Below are 17398 nucleotides of genomic sequence, written 5' to 3'. Positions count from 1 at the left end.
ACGGTGGCCATGAATGTACTGGACCGTGTCCTTGACAAGCGCAAGGCTGTCGGCAATCCTGCGACCAGGAATGCCACAAGTCTGATCCGGGTGGATGATCTGTCCGATGACAGACTTCAGCCTGTTGCCCAGGACTTTGTAGTCCACGTTTAGAAGAGAGATCGGACGCCAGTTTTTCAGGTCCGATCTCTCCCCTTTGCGCTTATACAAAATCGTGATCATCCCCTCCCTCAGTGTCGAAAGGCATTCTGCCCTCCACCACCATCTCCTCGTACAGCTCGAGCAGGTCCAGGCCCACGAGATCCCACAACGTTACATAAAGTTCAACTGGGAGACCATCGCAGCCCGGGATCCTGCCCCGCCTGAAGGCGGCAGAGTGCAGCTCCTCCAAAGGGGGCGTTGATGGGCGATGAACCTGCAGGATCAATTGGGTTAGAGATACCTGACAGGAACCTGTCGGCTGCCTGTGTGTCTGTTGTTTTCCGGGAGTAGAGGTTGGTGCAGTAGTCGCTGACCACTTGCATCACAGCCTCCTTTCCCTTCTGGAGTGTTCCGGTCTCGTCACGCAGCTCTGACAAGGGTGTGTGTCCTCAGTGGAGCTTTCTGAAAAAGAAAGTTACACTTCTCACCTTTCTCAAGGTTCTCCACCTTGGCACGGAAGACAATGTGCCTGGATTCTTCCTCAAAGTGCCCTTTCAGGCTCTTCTTGGTGTCCTCCGGGTCCTGCCTTACGTCCCAGCCACAGTTATGAAGGTCCTGCAGGGACTGCAACTGACGTTGCAGTCTCCCGAATTCCTTCTTCCTGGTACACACTTGCTGGCGTCCCCTTGCCTAAAAGAAGGTGCGCAGCTTGACTTTCACAAACTCCCACCAGTCACTTACCCTTCCGAAGAATCGCTTTTCCTCCGTCCAGGTGGCATAGGCCTCCCGGAGTTCCCCCATCAATTCCTCGTTTTCCAGAAGGGTATTATTCAGCTTCCAGGAGCCTGGTCCGCGGGTAAAACCCTCGCCCAGGTCACCCCGAAAGTGAATAGCCCTGTGGTCAGAGAAAAAGCAGGGGATCATAGAGAAACCGCGATGCTTGACTGCTCTTGAAGTGAGCACGAAGTCAATCCTGGAACGCACCAATCCATCGGGTCGGCACCACGAATAGTTCACAGTACCTTTCCCTATGGATCCCATGGCATCCTGCGAGGAAGCCTCCGAGATCATCTCCCTGAGCAGCCTAGACGTAGCATCAAGTTTTGCATACATGCTGGCGCTCCGCCCATCCTCTATCGAATAGTTAAAATCACAGCCGATTACTACTGCCCTGGTGGTGACGAGTTGGGTCCACAGGGTCTGGAAAAGTTCCAATCGCTCACTCTTATCTGGGGGGGGGCGTACACGTTGATGAGCCCAATTGGCTCTCCCACCCACGAGCCGTCTATGACCAGAAGACGGCCACAGCCTAGCTCATGGATGGAGTCAACCGTGAAGCGCCCACCCCTGATAAGAATGGCTACCCCTGCAGACTTACAATCACCACCCCCGGACCAGTAGGAGGGACCAAGGGTCCACTGGGAGGTCAGATGTGTGTACCTCCTCAGAGGAGGAAGAGCGCACTCCTGGAGCATGTAGACATCACTCTGCTGAGTAGAAAGAAACGTCAGTGCCGCTTGCCTTCTAGATGTATGCTTGATACTCCTTACATTAATGGAAAAGATTGAGATATCTGCCATAATGAAAAAGGGTATGAGGTCTAGTCAGCAAGGGACCGAACTTACCTCCCTGGAGGGGGTCTTCCGTTGCTTCCTCTGCCTATCCTGTGCTCTCGTCAGACCCAGCTCCTCCAGGACAGCCTCCATCATCTTTTGGTTGATGTTGAGGTCAGGCTCAGAGTCGGCCATGATCGCCTCCCCCCATCCTCATCCCCCGCCGACTCGAGGTCCTCCACTATTGGCTCTGGTCCATCGCTGTCACGCTGGTCCCCATTGGGCCTTCTAGTGGAGGTGACGGGTTCTTCTGCTGTTGGGCTCCTTGGCTTCCTGTTGGTCCACTGAAGGGGGTGGAAGGGAGGGCGGGGAAGTCCTCCAGGGAGGACAGGTCCAGGGTGGGTGGGGGAGGGTCTCCTCTGGCACAGAGGTGGTGGGGGTATGCTGGAGGCAGGGGTTGGGGCAGGGGAAGGGGTCTGGACAGGGGCGGGGGTAGGGGTGGTGGGAGTAGGCTTACCAGTGGCCTTCCGAGGTTCCTTTGCTTTTTCTGGCTGCTTCTTCCCAGTGCTGGCGGATGGCTTTCCCTGGATCAGGGCTCCAGCGTAAGACCGGGTCCTCTGGGAGCAGTGTTTAAACACATGCTCGGCTGCTCCGCAGAGGTTGCAGGCTTTGGACCTTGGACAATCCTGGCTCTCGTGGCCTGTGACCCTACAAGCAAGCGCTGTGCAATCCTTACCCATATGTCCGGTGTGGTTACACCTGTTGCAGGTATAGGGTATCCCGGGGTAGAATAGGATTCCTGCGGGAGAAGCATGGCTGCAGGTGCTGGATGTCCCCCGAAGGGTCCTTCCTAAACTTGCAGAGCACAGACCACTTACCTATCCAGAAGCCGTTGGCATCGAGGAGTCGGACAGGGTCCTTCACCATGGTGCAGAACCTCTGGAGCTGAGTGGCTACGTCCTTACCTGGGGTATGGGGGCTCCTCATGGCCACCGTCACCCACTTTTTGTCCTGTGTTATGGGGCAGTTCGCAGCGAACTTACGGAAAGGGGATTCAGGACCACTCGTCTTCACCATCTCCCAATACCTTCTGCAGACCTGGAACGACACAAAAGCTATGAAGAAAATACCTTTTGTGAAGGCCTGCACCGAAAGCGTTTCCGCTTTGCTGAACCCCTGCTGCAGTATCATCTTCTTTCCGAAGATCCCTGGGGTCATGTTGGGGACTCTTCCGTCCACCTCCTTCAGCTGAAGCATGACCATCTGCTTCATCCAAAGCTCTAGGGTAGGGGGCCCGTCTGCAGGCAAGTATGGCTTGGCTGGCTGGCGCCGGCCGGGGTAGGGGTGGAGGTTGAGGCAGCAACATTCTCGCGGGGCCTCGTAGGAAGTGGCTGGAGCGGGGTTCCTCTTGTTCTTGCTGGTCTTCTTTTCACTCTTCCCCATCGTCTCGGAGATGGAAGTCGCTTTAGGTGTTCTTAGGCGGCTTCCTTCTGGTTCCTCAACGTCTTCGCTCTTTTTCGTACCCTTTAAAAAGGCTCTAGCATCTACTGCCCGGAGGTAGTAATGCAGAGGGGGGGGGGGGGAGGGAAGACCGCAATCTCGTTCCTTGTGGGGGCTAAGCCTCTAGCCCAATAGCAGCAAGTAGGTGAAGCTGAATTTAATCAACGACAAGACCGAGCAGAGGGTACCCCACAAGGACCTAATGGCTTGGATAGATACAAGTGGTTCTCAACGTCCTAGCTGTGAAGTAGAGACACCCCTAAAGGCTATAGTCGATACTACACTTGATCTTAGCCAAAAGGCCAAGAAGGTGTGATCCCCATGCACCGATAGGCTGCACTGATGGGCTCTCATAAGGCAGCACTGATAGCCACTGATGAGGCGGCACTGATAAGTTGCATTGATGGGGCTGCACTGATCGGCACTGATATGCTTTATGTTAATAGTGTTAAAATTGTTGTTAATATTTATTTTTGTAACTTAATTCTGCATAAAACATTTAACAGTGTAATTTCATGAGATAATTTACGAGGGCGCATTTAGGGACTGTCAGTCACAGCTCTCTGCTCTTCTATCTCCACGCTTATTGCAGTGCTGAGCTGTGGAGGGGGCAGAGCAGGCTGTGTCAGGCTCTCAGCGGCTCGCTGCGAGGCCCAGAGGGGTGTCAGTCCATGCACCTGGTGGATCCAGACTTTCATTATCAGGATGATGCGGTGCCTGGACTGATTCCAGTGACATCAGCAGAGAGTGGTCTCCACTCCACTCTCTGCTGAAAATGGGTCACAGGTGTGCAAAATGAATTGCACTCCTGTGATCCATAGGAGAAGCCCAGCCAAACGAGCTTTCTCCATTAACCTCCCTGGCGGTATGATTATTTTAGATTTTAGGTGCTGAAAAAGGTACAATTATTTTGCATGGTAATTTGGCTTTTTATATTGTAGTCCTGTAATTCTTAGGAGCAACTCACTTAAATCTGTCCAAAACAGAGTCTAGTAGACATCCCGGATATGATAAAGTTTGAAAAATTAAATTATAATATAATAAATAACTATTAATAATTATACCAAATAATATAATAAAAATTATTCAATAATGTAATCAAATCAAAAACACTGAAATTTGCTCAGTTGCAGAATTGTCACTGTCATTACTTTCAGTGTTTGATGACGATCTCCCCACAAATCGCTATCGCTCAATTCTGCGAGTGATTCTAATTTATTATCGCTGTTTCCTAGCTGGGCTAAAACCACTTTTGATGTAAAGGGACAGTTTTGGTTGCTAAGGACAATCTCCAGTTTCCAGGCAGAAAGAACAGTTTTTATAATATAAAACTGCATGCAGGGCACTGGAGAAACCACTAGGGACAAAGGGGATGTGAAATAATTACATACAGCAATGTAATCTGTAAGATTACCCACTTCAATACTGGGCACTTAAACACCTTCCTGCCCAGACCAATTTTGAGCTTTCAGCGCTGTCGCACTTTGAATGACAATTGCGCGGTCATGCTACCCAAATGAAACTTTTATCATTTTTTTCCCACAATTAGAGCTTTCTTTTTGTGGTATTTGATCACCTCTACGGTTTTTATTTTTTGCGCTACAAATAAAAAAATACCGAAAATTTTGAAAAAAAAAATGTTTTTTTTTTGTTTCAGTTTCAAAACTTTGTAAATAAGTAAGTTTTCTCCTTCACTGATGGGGCTACACTGATGGGCACTGATAGGCACCAATGAAGTGGCACTGATGAGGTGGCATTGATGGACACTGATATGTGGCACTGATAGGCGGCACTGATGGGCGACACGGATGGACACTGATAGGTGGCACAAATTGGCACTGATTGGCATGGATGGGCGGCACAGATGGGCATGGATAGGCGGCACAGATGGGCACTGATAGGTGGCACAGGTGGGCACTGATAGGTGGCACAGGTGGGCACTGATAGGCGGCACAGATGGGCACTCATAGGCAGCATTGGTGTTATACTGTACTAATGGATGCCAATCAGTGCCAAACAATAATGCATGCCAGTGATGCCCATTGTGGGCACTGATTGGCATCCATTATGGGCACTGATTGGCATCCATTGTGCTGACTGGCATCCCTGGTGGTCTAGGGAGGATTACCTTTTCCCTGGTGGTCTGGTGGCGTCCCTGGTGGTCCAGTGTGGGCATCCTCGGGGGGGCTGTGCTGATAATCGATCAGCACAGACTCCCCCCAGTCAGAGGAGCAGCCGATCGGCTCTCCTCTACTCGCGTCTGACAGACGCGAGTGAGGAAAAGCCGATCACCGGCTCTTCCCATTTACACTGTGATCAGCCCTGCTTGGACACGGCTGATCACTTGGTAAAGAGTCTCCGTCGGAGACTCTTTACCGAGATCGTAGTTGCCGGGTGTCAGACTGCAACAACGAACGCTGCGATGCGCGCCCCTGGGGGCGCGCAGCGGATCATAATCCTGATCACGTCATATGACGTCCGATCAGGATTATGAAACCACTTTGCCACCGTCAATTGCCTATAGGGCGGGCGGCAAGTGGTTACATTATACTGTATGTAATGTGTGCGTTTTACTTTTTGAATTTGGCGCTGTTCTCCGTCCCCGTGCACTGCAACGTGATAGATCGAGTGGAGAACGAGCCGCTCACACAGCAGGAGGGGGACATTGCTGGATCCAGGGGATAAGGTAAGTAAACTCATCCTGGATTCAGTGATCGAACCCGAGTCTGGCTCGGGGGTTACCGCTAATGGTACTGAATTTTCAACCCCGTGCCAGACTCGGGAACACCGCCAGGGCGGTTAAGGCCTTCCTATTATCTCATGCAGACACCCTGAAACAGGAAGTGTGTTACTGGCTGGAACCAAAAGGTGAAATAAAGGAAAAAAAAGCCTAAAAAAAACCTGATGCAGCCACATCTAATGCCGCATTCACACAGTCGGATTTTCCATGGAAAATGTTGGATGTGAGCTCATTGTCGGAAAGTCCAACCGTGCGTATGCTCCATTGAACATTTTCTGTCAGACTTTCCGGAACCAAATCTTTGCTAGCAGGTTCTCAAATTTTTCCCCAACAAACCTTTTTTCTATTGTAGGGATTTTTACATTCCTTGTAATAGGAATAAAAGTGAAATTTTTTTTTTAAAGAACAGTGTAAAAATAAAAAGTAAAATAAATAAGATTTTTTTTTTTTTTTTAAACACACTCCGTCCCGACAAGCTCACGTGCAGAAGCGAACACATACGTGAGTAGCGCCCACAAATATCAAACCACACATGAGGTATTGCCGCGATCGGTAGAGCGAGAGCAATAATTCTAGCCCTAGATTTTTTTAAATGTGGCTTATGGAGATTTTTAAGGGTAAAAGTTTGTCGCCATTCCACGAGCGTGCGCAATTTTGAAGCATGACACGTGGGGTATCAATTTACTAGGCATAACATTATCTTTTACATAATAAAAAAAAATTGGGCTAACTTTACTGTAGTCTTATTTTTTTTAATTAAAAAAAGTGTATTTTTTCCAAAAAAAGTGCACTTGTAAGACCGCTGCGCAAATACAGTGTGAGAGAAAGTATTGCAACAACCGCCATTTTATTCTCTAGGGTGTTAGAAAAAAAAAATATTAAGTTTAAGTTCTAAGTAATTTTCTAGCAAAAAAAAAACAGAAAGAGGCTTGGTCCTTAAAGTGTCGGGCCACCCCCTAAAAATAAAAATAGCATTAATATAATTTAAAAAATGTGAATTCTTTTTTTTTTTTAACTTACCAGAAACCCCTGTTGCTAGGCAGTCTTCCTAATCTGCCTCTTCCTATTCCGTGGTGCTTCCTCCTCTTCGGCGAGCGGCCCCGTTGCCTTCTGGGACATGTGTGTCTCAGAACACAATGGGGCCATTCACAAAGCACCGCGCAACTTGCGCATGCGCAGTAGGAAATGGGCAGTGAAGCCGCAAGGCTCCACTGCCTGTTTCCCTTAGTGAGAGTGGCGGCACCGGGACATGATACGAGGCACATATCGGCCTCGGGGGGACATCGAGAGCGCCCTGGACAGGGAAGTGTCCTTATTAAAAGTCAGCAGCTACAGCGTTTGTAGCTGCTGACTTTTAAAAAACATTTTTTAAGGCTGGAACACCCCTTTAAAAGGGGTTGTATAGGTTTGCTTTTTAAAAAAAAATAACAAGCATGTTATACTTACCTCCACTGTGCAGTTCGTTTTGCACAGGATGGCCCCGATCCTGCAGTTCTCGTGTCCCACGCGGCTGTCTTGGTTCCTCCTCGCTAAAGCTAACCCCCTCTGGGAAGCTCTTTCCTGAGGGGTTAGCTTGCGAGCGCGCTCCTGTGTCATACACTTGGCGTCCATAGACGCCAAGTGTATGACTCTATCTCGCCCCCCCCCCGGCCACCGCATCATTGGATGATTGACAGCAACGTGAGCCAATGGCTGCGCTGCTATCAATCTATCCAATCAACGGCCAGACTTAATGGAGAAGAGGACGCCGGGGGACGCACACAGCAAGGTGTTTTTTTCACCTTAATGCACAGGATGCATTAAAGTGAAAAAAAAAAACGAACCTTTACCACCCCTTTAACATTAACACCCGCAGCGGTTCGCAGATCTGCAAAGCAGTAAGCTGCATCCTGATTGAAAGATGTCAAGACACAATCTGTGATGCTGGTTGGGAAACATGGCAGCAACAAGTGCTCTGTTCTCCAGGAAATAAACTGCGATTCAGGAACCCGCACTTGATTCTCAGGGTTCTCGCATCGCACCACCGTGACTAAAGGAGCTGTAAAAAATGGTTTTACTGTCCCTCAACCACTAACGCAAAGGAGACCCCTTTGGAGTTTGGTGACGTCAGGGGCCCCCAATATGATGAAAGTTGACCAGCGCTGCTCTAATGTCTATGGAAAACCTTATGTGTATAAAGTGTTCACTACAGACTTCATGGTTTGTATATGAGGGCAGTAGAATAGATAGGAACACCGGGGACAGAATCTCCCGCCAGTGTGTAGAGTCCATAGGACTGCGCCGCCCTACCACTCCTCTCCTCACAGCACACGCACTACTACAGCCTGCATGGCGTGTCCCGGCTGCTGGGCCGGATGTTCCTCCCCGGAAGTGACGTACACCAGGCATGGCGGCGCCCTGCTCTCTGGAACATATTCCCGGGCTGCTGTGTGCGGGAAGGCGGTCAGTGACGGGTGTTTATCAGTAATAATGGGGACGGGAGTAGGCGGCGTAGTAGTGTGTTTATCGGTGTATGTTGCCTGCAGGATAATGTATTTCATAAAAGGGGTCATAACTTTCTTGGCTCCTTTATTGTGGAGGGTGTAGGAATATTCCTCAGTAGGGACCACCTAGCAATGCTATGGAACTGATAACTCTAAAGAGGCCCTGTCACCACATTGCACCCTGGTAACTAAGTGCAGGCTGGAAACCGTAATTGGCTCCTTCACACCACAAACCATGAGCTGCATTGATTTGTGTAGCTCAACATAGAAAGCAATTGTGTGTCCTCTTTACACTACATGTGAGGTGGTGTGTACGGCGTAAAACTGCCGCACATCAATATGGTGCGTTCAATAAAATGTCATTTTGTGATGCTCCAATAAAGTGAAAAAAAAAAAAAAATGGTGCGATGCACCGCACTGTCCGTACACAACATACACGAATGTGCACATGTTTTAGTGATATGTGTGAACAAAACCTATTTCTGATTTACAATATCTTACATTATAGCTAGCGTTTTGGCCTACTAACTAATGAAAGCTCAGTTTCAGTATTATTACACAGAATTTATATAGTACTAACAGATTCCGCAGCGTTTTACAATGTAGAGGGGGGACAGTGCAATTACATTAAAGTTGAGTTCAGTAGGAATAGGAGGGGTCTGCTCATGGAGCTTACAGTCTAATGGCCTGTACACACGATCCGAAAATTGAATAAAAAAATACCGCTTTTGAAGCAACCGTACGATAACCAGATCGTAAGTACAGGGCTTTCAAGAGACGAATGCGCCAGTTTATCTGATATCTGATCGGACAAACACGCAAACTTTCTCGTACGATACAAGTACAGTTGTCATCCGAAAATAAAATAGAAATGCACTACAACACATTGGGGGTTATTTACCAAAGGCAAATCCACTTTGCACTGAAAGTGCACTTGGAAGTGCAGTCGCTCTAAATCTAAGGGGTAGATCTGAAATGAGGGGAAGCTCTGCTGATTTTAATCATCCAATCATATGCGAGCTAAAATGCTGTTTTTTTTTTCCCTTGCATGTCCCCCTTGGGATCTACAGCGACTTTACTTACAAGTGCACTTGCAGTGCAAAGTGGATTTACCTTTAGTAAATTACTCCCATTACATCACTTCCAAATATTTTAATCTCTCGTACGAGAATTTGTCACTTTAGTAACCCCACCATTTTCAATATGCGACTAGCTTGCAAAAAAAGTTTTGGATTGTGTGTACGGACCATAAGGCAGTGTTTCTCAGCTCCCAGTCCTTAAGGCGCCCCAACACAGTCATCTTTTCAGGCCTTCCATTATTTTGCACAGGTGATTTGATCAGTTTCACTACATTAGTAATTTCCACAGTCGTTTCATCTGAGTGAAAACATGACCTGTTGGGGCTCCTTGAGGACTGGAGTTGAGAAACTCTGGTCTAAGGCTCCATTTGCACCTGATCGCAGGCGGAATCACCGCAATTTCAAATACCGCAAAAATACGGGGCGCATTTATGATGCAATTACTTTTTAATGGCACCCCTATCGCAATGCTTGTCACTCAAAAAGGAACATGAACGTCTTTTGGGCGACAGCATCGTGTGTTTTGCAATTTGCCACGCGATTGGGATGCTATTAAAGTAATGGCATCACAAACGCCTTCCCTCGTTTTGCAGCGATTTGAGATCAGGTGTGAATGGAGCCTAAAGGGAGGAGGAGGTAGTACAAAAGGTAATAGCTGTGGGGATGATCTGATGGCGGTGACTCGGATATAGTTCTTAGGTGGAGGTGCGGTAGGCTTTCCTGAATAAGTGCATTTTCAGAGATCGCCTATAGGCAGACAGGGTAGGGACTGACCGGATATACTGGGGTAGGGCGTTCCAAAGGATGGGAGAGGCTCTTGAGAAGTCTTGGAGGCAAGCGCGGGAGGAGGTAACAAGGGAGCTAGAGAGCAGGATATCTTGGGAGGAGAAGACGATTTGGGCACTATCTGCAGACAAGGTTGGTGATGTAGCTGGGGCGTTGTGGATGGCCTTTTATGTTGTGTTTAGTATTTTGAATTTTATACGGTGGGGTAGGGGAAGCCGATGAAGGGATTGGCAGAGAGGTGCAGCAGTCACAGATCGGTTAGTAAGGTGTGTTAGTCTAACAGCAGAATTCATATTAGACTGAAAGGGTAAGCCTATGTAAAGGTAGTATATAGTTGTATACAGATACACATCACTCTGTTCCTCCCAGCATAATCTAATATCTAAGGAAAAACAGTAGCGCCATCTGAGTGTAGTATTGGCATTAAAAACACTTTAATTGTTAAGTAAGCAACTCACAAAGCCAGGCTGTGGTCATGCATTGTAAACATGTAAGTAAAGCTCCTCTCTGGTCTCTCCGCAGTGATCCAGAGAGACTGACCCCCCAGTCCCGCTGACCTGAAGCGCATCACCCGCACTGACACACCAGGTCGCAGCCTCACTGGTCCGGGGCTTAGAAATCCCCTTGGCTTAATTTCGAAAACATACCTCGTCAGAAGGTATGTTTGGGAGCATTCTAAGTGGTCGGTGCAGACCAATAAGAACTCGGGTAGCCCGCCCTGTCACCGCGGGCAAAGAGGAGAGAAAGCCGCAGGGATTTCAAATCCCTGAACTGGTACAATGGCGAGCTATCAGTGCAGGTGATCGCCAGACTCCAGGTTAGAGGGGGCGGGGGGGGGGGTGTTGGGGTCTTTCAGTGTAAGCTCACCTTATAGATTTTCTGTAAAGCTGAACTTACACTTTAACAATTGAAGTGTTTTTAATGGCAATTGTACACTCAGATGGCGCTACTGTTTTTAAAAAAAATGTTTGCATACAGTGTTGCTTCTTACTCTTCAGCTGACAGCCAACATGCAGAATTAGCCATGGACTTATGGTTTTATTCACTTATATGGCAAACAACGGGGAGAAAATGCGCTGGAAAAATGAATTGAAAACAAAACGTTGAAACGTAGTGAACAAACAGCTAGCAAAATATGAAGTCAGATAAACTGTGCAATAGGATAAAACAAAAAATATTGCAGCACTAATAAAGCCCATAAACAATGAACAGACAATACCACACTGTGCAATTGAAATCCAAAATGTAGATGGAATAACAAGTAAAATTCATAAATTGATGCAAAAATTTTAGATATTAGAAGATATGCGCGCTCCACCATCCACTATAAGATGGACTCAGATAAGTGTATCATCAGCAATCAGTCATCACAGATGCTGATCAGTAATCCCAATATGAATCAAAGGACTTATGGCAAATGGTGTGCCTCGTGCATATAAATAAAGGAGAACATCCACATAGTGTAATAACGTAAACACTCATTTATTCCACAAAATGGGATTAAAAGTACTTGCATCTCTGAAGATAAAAGCAGGCATATATGCAATGTGAACCATGCATGAAGATCAATAAGTTGGTGTACACAGCAAAGCAAGCATGGTAACGGCACGTACATAGGCTCCGCCCTGCATGTTTCGTCACAACTGAGATCATCTGTGGCATTGATCTTCATGCATGGTTCACTTTGCATACATGCCCGCTTTTATTTTCTGAGATGCGAGTACTTTTAATACAATGTGAACCATACATGAAGATCAATGGCACTGATGTCAGTTGTGACAAAACATGTAGGGTGGAGCCTATCTATGTGCCGGTACCACGCTTGCTTTGCTGTGTACACCAACTTAATGATCTTCATGCATGGTTCACATTGCATATATGCCTGCTTTTTTTATCTTCTGAGATGTGAGTACTTTTAATCCCGTTTTGTGTAATAAATAAGTGTTTACATTATTACACTGTATGGATGTTCTTCTTTTATTTATATACACAAGGCACACCATTTACCCTAAGTCCTTTGATTCATATTGAGATTACTGAACAGCATCTGTTCCTCGAGGATCTGTGATGGCCGTTTGCTAATGATACACGTATCTGAACGCATTTGACTTCGTAATAGAGTCCTCCAACGTTGGTATGGGTCCATCTTTCACTGGGTGGTGGAGCACGTTGGTGATAGTTGGATCACACATATCTTCTGAAATCTACAATTTTTGCACCAATTTATTAACTTTATTTGTTCCATCTACTTTTTGAAATTCACTTGCACATTTTAGTATTGTCTGTTCATCGTTTGTGGACTTTATTAGAGCTGCAATATTTTTTGTTTTATTTATATTAATATCTTTTAGACTTACACTGGCATTAAAAGCAGGTGTTTGAGGGGCATTAAAAATGCCCCTCAAACGCCTATGCAAATGATACAATGGAGAGCACACAGTGCTGTTCACATTATCAAGACATGAAGCGTTAGCATCGCTTCACTTCAATATTAAAGCCTCATATTGAGTCAGGAGGCATTTGAAGCCTTTCAATGCCTCCCATTTAAGTCTATGGTAACACTTTGCAAATGCTCTGGCAGGCGTTTGCAGGTCGGTTGCGGGGCGTTAAAATTAGTTTATTTCCTGTAATGTCACTTTCCGTTGTGGAGCACTTTTAACATGCCTTAACGGTTTATCAAATGCTTCAAGACTGCGCATAGGTTGTCGGGGGGAGGGGGGTTTAACTCGCTATTAACGCTTGTAAAATGCCAGTCTAATGCCCATACCATGCCCATGCCTAAGCTCAGTGACGCCAGTCTAATGCCCATGCCTAAGCACAATGACGCCAGTCCAATGCCCATGCCTAAGCTCATTGACGCCAGTCTAATGGCAACATCTAAGCTCATTGACGCCAGTCTAATGGCAACGCCTAAGCTCACTGACGCCAGTCTAATGGCAACGCCTGAGCTCACTGACGCCAGTCTAATGGCAACGCCTGAGCTCACTGACGCCAGTCTAATGGCAACGCCTGAGCTCACTGACGCCAGTCTAATGGCAACGCCTGAGCTCACTGACGCCAGTCTAATGGCAACGCCTGAGCTCACTGACGCCAGTCTAATGGCAACGCCTGAGCTCACTGACGCCAGTCTAATGGCAACGCCTGAGCTCACTGACGCCAGTCTAATGGCAACGCCTGAGCTCACTGACGCCAGTCTAATGGCAACGCCTGAGCTCACTGACGCCAGTCTAATGGCAACGCCTGAGCTCACTGACGCCAGTCTAATGGCAACGCCTGAGCTCACTGACGCCAGTCTAATGGCAACGCCTGAGCTCACTGACGCCAGTCTAATGGCAACGCCTGAGCTCACTGACGCCAGTCTAATGGCAACGCCTGAGCTCACTGACGCCAGTCTAATGGCAACGCCTGAGCTCACTGACGCCAGTCTAATGGCAACGCCTGAGCTCACTGACGCCAGTCTAATAGCAACGCCTGAGCTCACTGACGGCAGTCTAATGGCCACGCCTGAGCTCACTGACGGCAGTCTAATGGCCACGCCTGAGCTCACTGACGGCAGTCTAATGGCCACGCCTGAGCTCACTGACGGCAGTCTACTGGCCACGCCTGAGCTCACTGACGCCAGTCTACTGGCCACGCCTGAGCTCACTGACGCCAGTCTACTGGCCACGCCTGAGCTCACTGACGCCAGTCTAATGGCCTCGCCTGAGCTCACTGACGCCAGTCTAATGGCCTCGCCTGAGCTCACTGACGCCAGTCTAATGGCCACGCCTGAGCTCACTGACGCCAGTCTAATGGCCACGCCTGAGCTCACTGACGCCAGTCTAATGGCCACGCCTGAGCTCACTGACGCCAGTCTAATGGCCACGCCTGAGCTCACTGACGCCAGTCTAATGGCCACGCCTGAGCTCACTGACGCCAGTCTAATGGCCACGCCTGAGCTCACTGACGCCAGTCTAATGGCCACGCCTGAGCTCACTGACGGCAGTCTAATGGCCACGCCTGAGCTCACTGACGGCAGTCTAATGGCCACGCCTGAGCTCACTGACGGCAGTCTAATGGCCACGCCTGAGCTCACTGACGGCAGTCTAATGGCCACGCCTGAGCTCACTGACGCCAGTCTACTGGCCACGCCTGAGCTCACTGACGCCAGTCTAATGGCCACGCCTGAGCTCACTGACGCCAGTCTAATGGCCTCGCCTGAGCTCACTGACGCCAGTCTAATGGCCTCGCCTGAGCTCACTGACGCCAGTCTAATGGCCACGCCTGAGCTCACTGACGCCAGTCTACTGGCCACGCCTGAGCTCACTGACGCCAGTCTAATGGCCACGCCTGAGCTCACTGACGCCAGTCTAATGGCCACGCCTGAGCTCACTGACGCCAGTCTAATGGCCACGCCTGAGCTCACTGACGCCAGTCTAATGGCCACGCCTGAGCTCACTGACGCCAGTCTAATGGCCACGCCTGAGCTCACTGACGCCAGTCTAATGGCCACGCCTGAGCTCACTGACGCCAGTCTAATGGCCACGCCTGAGCTCACTGACGCCAGTCTAATGGCCACGCCTGAGCTCACTGACGCCAGTCTAATGGCCACGCCTAAGCTCATTGATGCCAGTGTACTGCCCATATTAACGATAGGAAAATTTGTTAAGCGTTAGAAATTTAGTGAAGTGTGAACAAGCCCTATGTGTTATCCCTTTTTTTATAGCGATATGTATCCCATATAAGTTTTCACAGCATCAATCTTTTGTGTCTCACCATGCACCACTACCTCCTTGTTTGGTAATCTAATGTCCACAGCTCTAATAATTTCAATTTATTTTGTACTTGGCACTACATCCTAAACAAGGAGATTTCTCCCCACTGATTCCTCTTTCAAAAAATGCCTGCAAACATTGTAAAATGATATGAAATTTTGATTATTTTTAGGCTCAGTTCACATGGGAGGCGGGGATGGGGAAAAGGGGTGTCAGAGATATGGGTTGGCGGTTGCAAAAACAGGTGGTTGATCCGCATTTGGCTGCCCACCTATAATGTGACATGGGGACCACTCGGGTCTATTCACATTCTTGCAGCGCTTCACTTCAGGGTAACGCAGTTTTAACTTGACAAGTAGACTTTGACAAGCAGTGCTGGTTGCCAAACTCACCCATTGAAGTCAATAAGACTGCGCTTAACCTTTGGGGTGTGGTATTTCATTCTAAAATCACTCTTGAGACAGAAAAAACAATAAACTGGCATTAGGGAGGCAGCAGTATCAGCTCCTGGATGCCTGTAATCCAGCTCTAAACCTTTCCTGAAAAAGTGATCACTCACAGATGGCTTTTCAGAGGGGGTGGTAGAGGCTGCCTCTTATGTGAATGAGACCTTAAAGGATAAGTACACCTTTTTGGGAAAAAATTATGAATACACATATTTTGGTAGGAAAAAAGGTGCATTTATTTATTTTTTCCTTTAAGAAACCTGGAAAGCATTGCATCCGTGATCAGGGGTGCAATGCCAGACTCGTGCAGGGCTTGTGAATAAACTAAGAGACCGTTCATCGGTGACCTCACAACCATTCAGAACTACAAGCTGCCAGCCGCAATGACTGACAGTAGTTGTATTTTGTGCATTCACAGGAAACTGTGAATGAATGACTGTCCCGTGTGAGAGGAGCCCCACAGCTGCATTGTTTGCAAATAGTTACAGTGGGTTCAAAGAGAAGATCCCCCTCTCGCTGTCACAGGGAGAGGCTGCTGGAACATGTTTCACCCTAAATACTGTACATGTGTAACGTGTTCCAAAAGCTGAACTTCTCCTTTAACTTAGATGTGGTGGCTGCATTCATTTTCTTTTTTTTCTTCCTTTATTTCAGCCAGTAAGTCCATTGTTTTTCAACCTCTTTCAACAGACCAAGCTGTCCAGACAAAGCAGCAATTTGAGGGTTGAAACAAACCATTTAGCACCGGCGAGTGCTTACAATGCCTCATTGCAAAAACTCATTGCTATAACTTCTTTAAGCTGAAGTTTAGCTAAATAAAAAATACAATTGAAAAAAAAAAGTCTATAACTTTAGTGAACAAACATACCTGTAATGAAGTATGTGATACGTCATGCAGACAGCTGGATCCGGTCCTCGCACTGCTTCTGTACTTTTGTCATTGAGGGAGTTAATAGCTCTGAGTCTTCTGTAATGCTTCAGTGAACAAGCTCTCAATGGGGTCCCGCCCCCTTCTCCTCTAGTGAGAAAAGTTCCTTCATTGATTACACTACATGTAAAACGATCTGTGAATGGTGGAGAGAATCCTGTGACCGATCATACTCTCCCCCATTCACATATTGTGTTGCATGCAGTGTACACTCGATTGTTTGTTTGACTTTCAAAACGTTAGTGGGCTGATTTCTAATCTCGAAATGTGATTTTTTTTTTTTTTGCGCGCAAAACGAAAGGTTTTCAGACAGTAGTACAATCGATTAAAAACCGTTTGAAAAAATCTACACTGCATGCACGTGTTAAAATATAACCCCAGATCGTGTAATTGATTGTTGAAAAATGTACCATTTATGTTGTTATCGATCGATATGTCGATAATTAGGTGACATATATCAATGCAATGATGGGATTATCGCATGAACATTCGACAGATCTTTAGACATGCAAGCGTTTTTGTCAAATGCTTTTCTATCTGTGTATGACCAGCATTAGTCAAGTCTGTCTAACACTGCCCTGTCCCCATATCCATAATGCTGCTGTCCAAAAGTGCCTAATTTTCTGCCTCATCCAGAGTAAATGCACCTTACTGGATCACCTGGTGAAAATAAAGGAAAAAAAAGAAGCCTCCAAAAAAGCGAATGCAGCCACCACAGTTAAGGATTGGTAAGCTGCAACATATCACACATTTGTTTTTTGGGATTAAAACTGCCTTAATGTTTGTTCATCTGCATATTTATTATGTTGTTTCTTTTTCCTGCTGCTTAAAATGTTTATTTATAAGAACAGGTGAAGATCAGTGACGTGTGGAAAAGTCCCTTTACCAGAGCCTGAGAATGAAGACAGTGCTCATGGTAGCAGAAAAGCCATCGCTGGCTCAGTCTATTGCTAAAATCCTTTCTAAAGGTGAGAACTACAAAAGCTGC

At 47.3% G+C, this 17398-nt stretch overlaps 1 protein-coding gene across 3 annotated transcripts in view; it reads left to right on the top strand.

The window, feature by feature from the left end:
- Positions 1 to 8242: 8242 nt before the first annotated feature.
- The window catches only part of TOP3B (DNA topoisomerase III beta), a 138930-nt gene continuing 129774 nt past the window's right edge, over positions 8243 to 17398 (top strand). Inside the window, exons 1-3 of one of the 3 annotated variants that reach the window (XM_077461632.1) lie at positions 8278 to 8376; positions 17047 to 17138; positions 17262 to 17378. In XM_077461632.1, the coding sequence (XP_077317758.1) occupies positions 17309 to 17378 (70 nt within the window). In that variant the 5' untranslated portion in view covers positions 8278 to 8376; positions 17047 to 17138; positions 17262 to 17308. Of the gene's footprint in view, positions 8377 to 17046; positions 17139 to 17256; positions 17379 to 17398 lie in introns of all 3 variants that reach the window. The other 2 variants (XM_077461633.1, XM_077461634.1) reach the window with 2 other exon arrangements.

The sequence above is a fragment of the Lithobates pipiens genome, unplaced genomic scaffold, assembly GCF_037356315.1.
Source record: "Lithobates pipiens isolate NorthernLeopardFrog02 unplaced genomic scaffold, aLitPip1_a1.2 Scaffold_3, whole genome shotgun sequence".
Lineage (NCBI taxonomy): Eukaryota > Metazoa > Chordata > Amphibia > Anura > Ranidae > Lithobates > Lithobates pipiens.
This window is presented reverse-complemented; position numbering and strand designations above follow the sequence as displayed.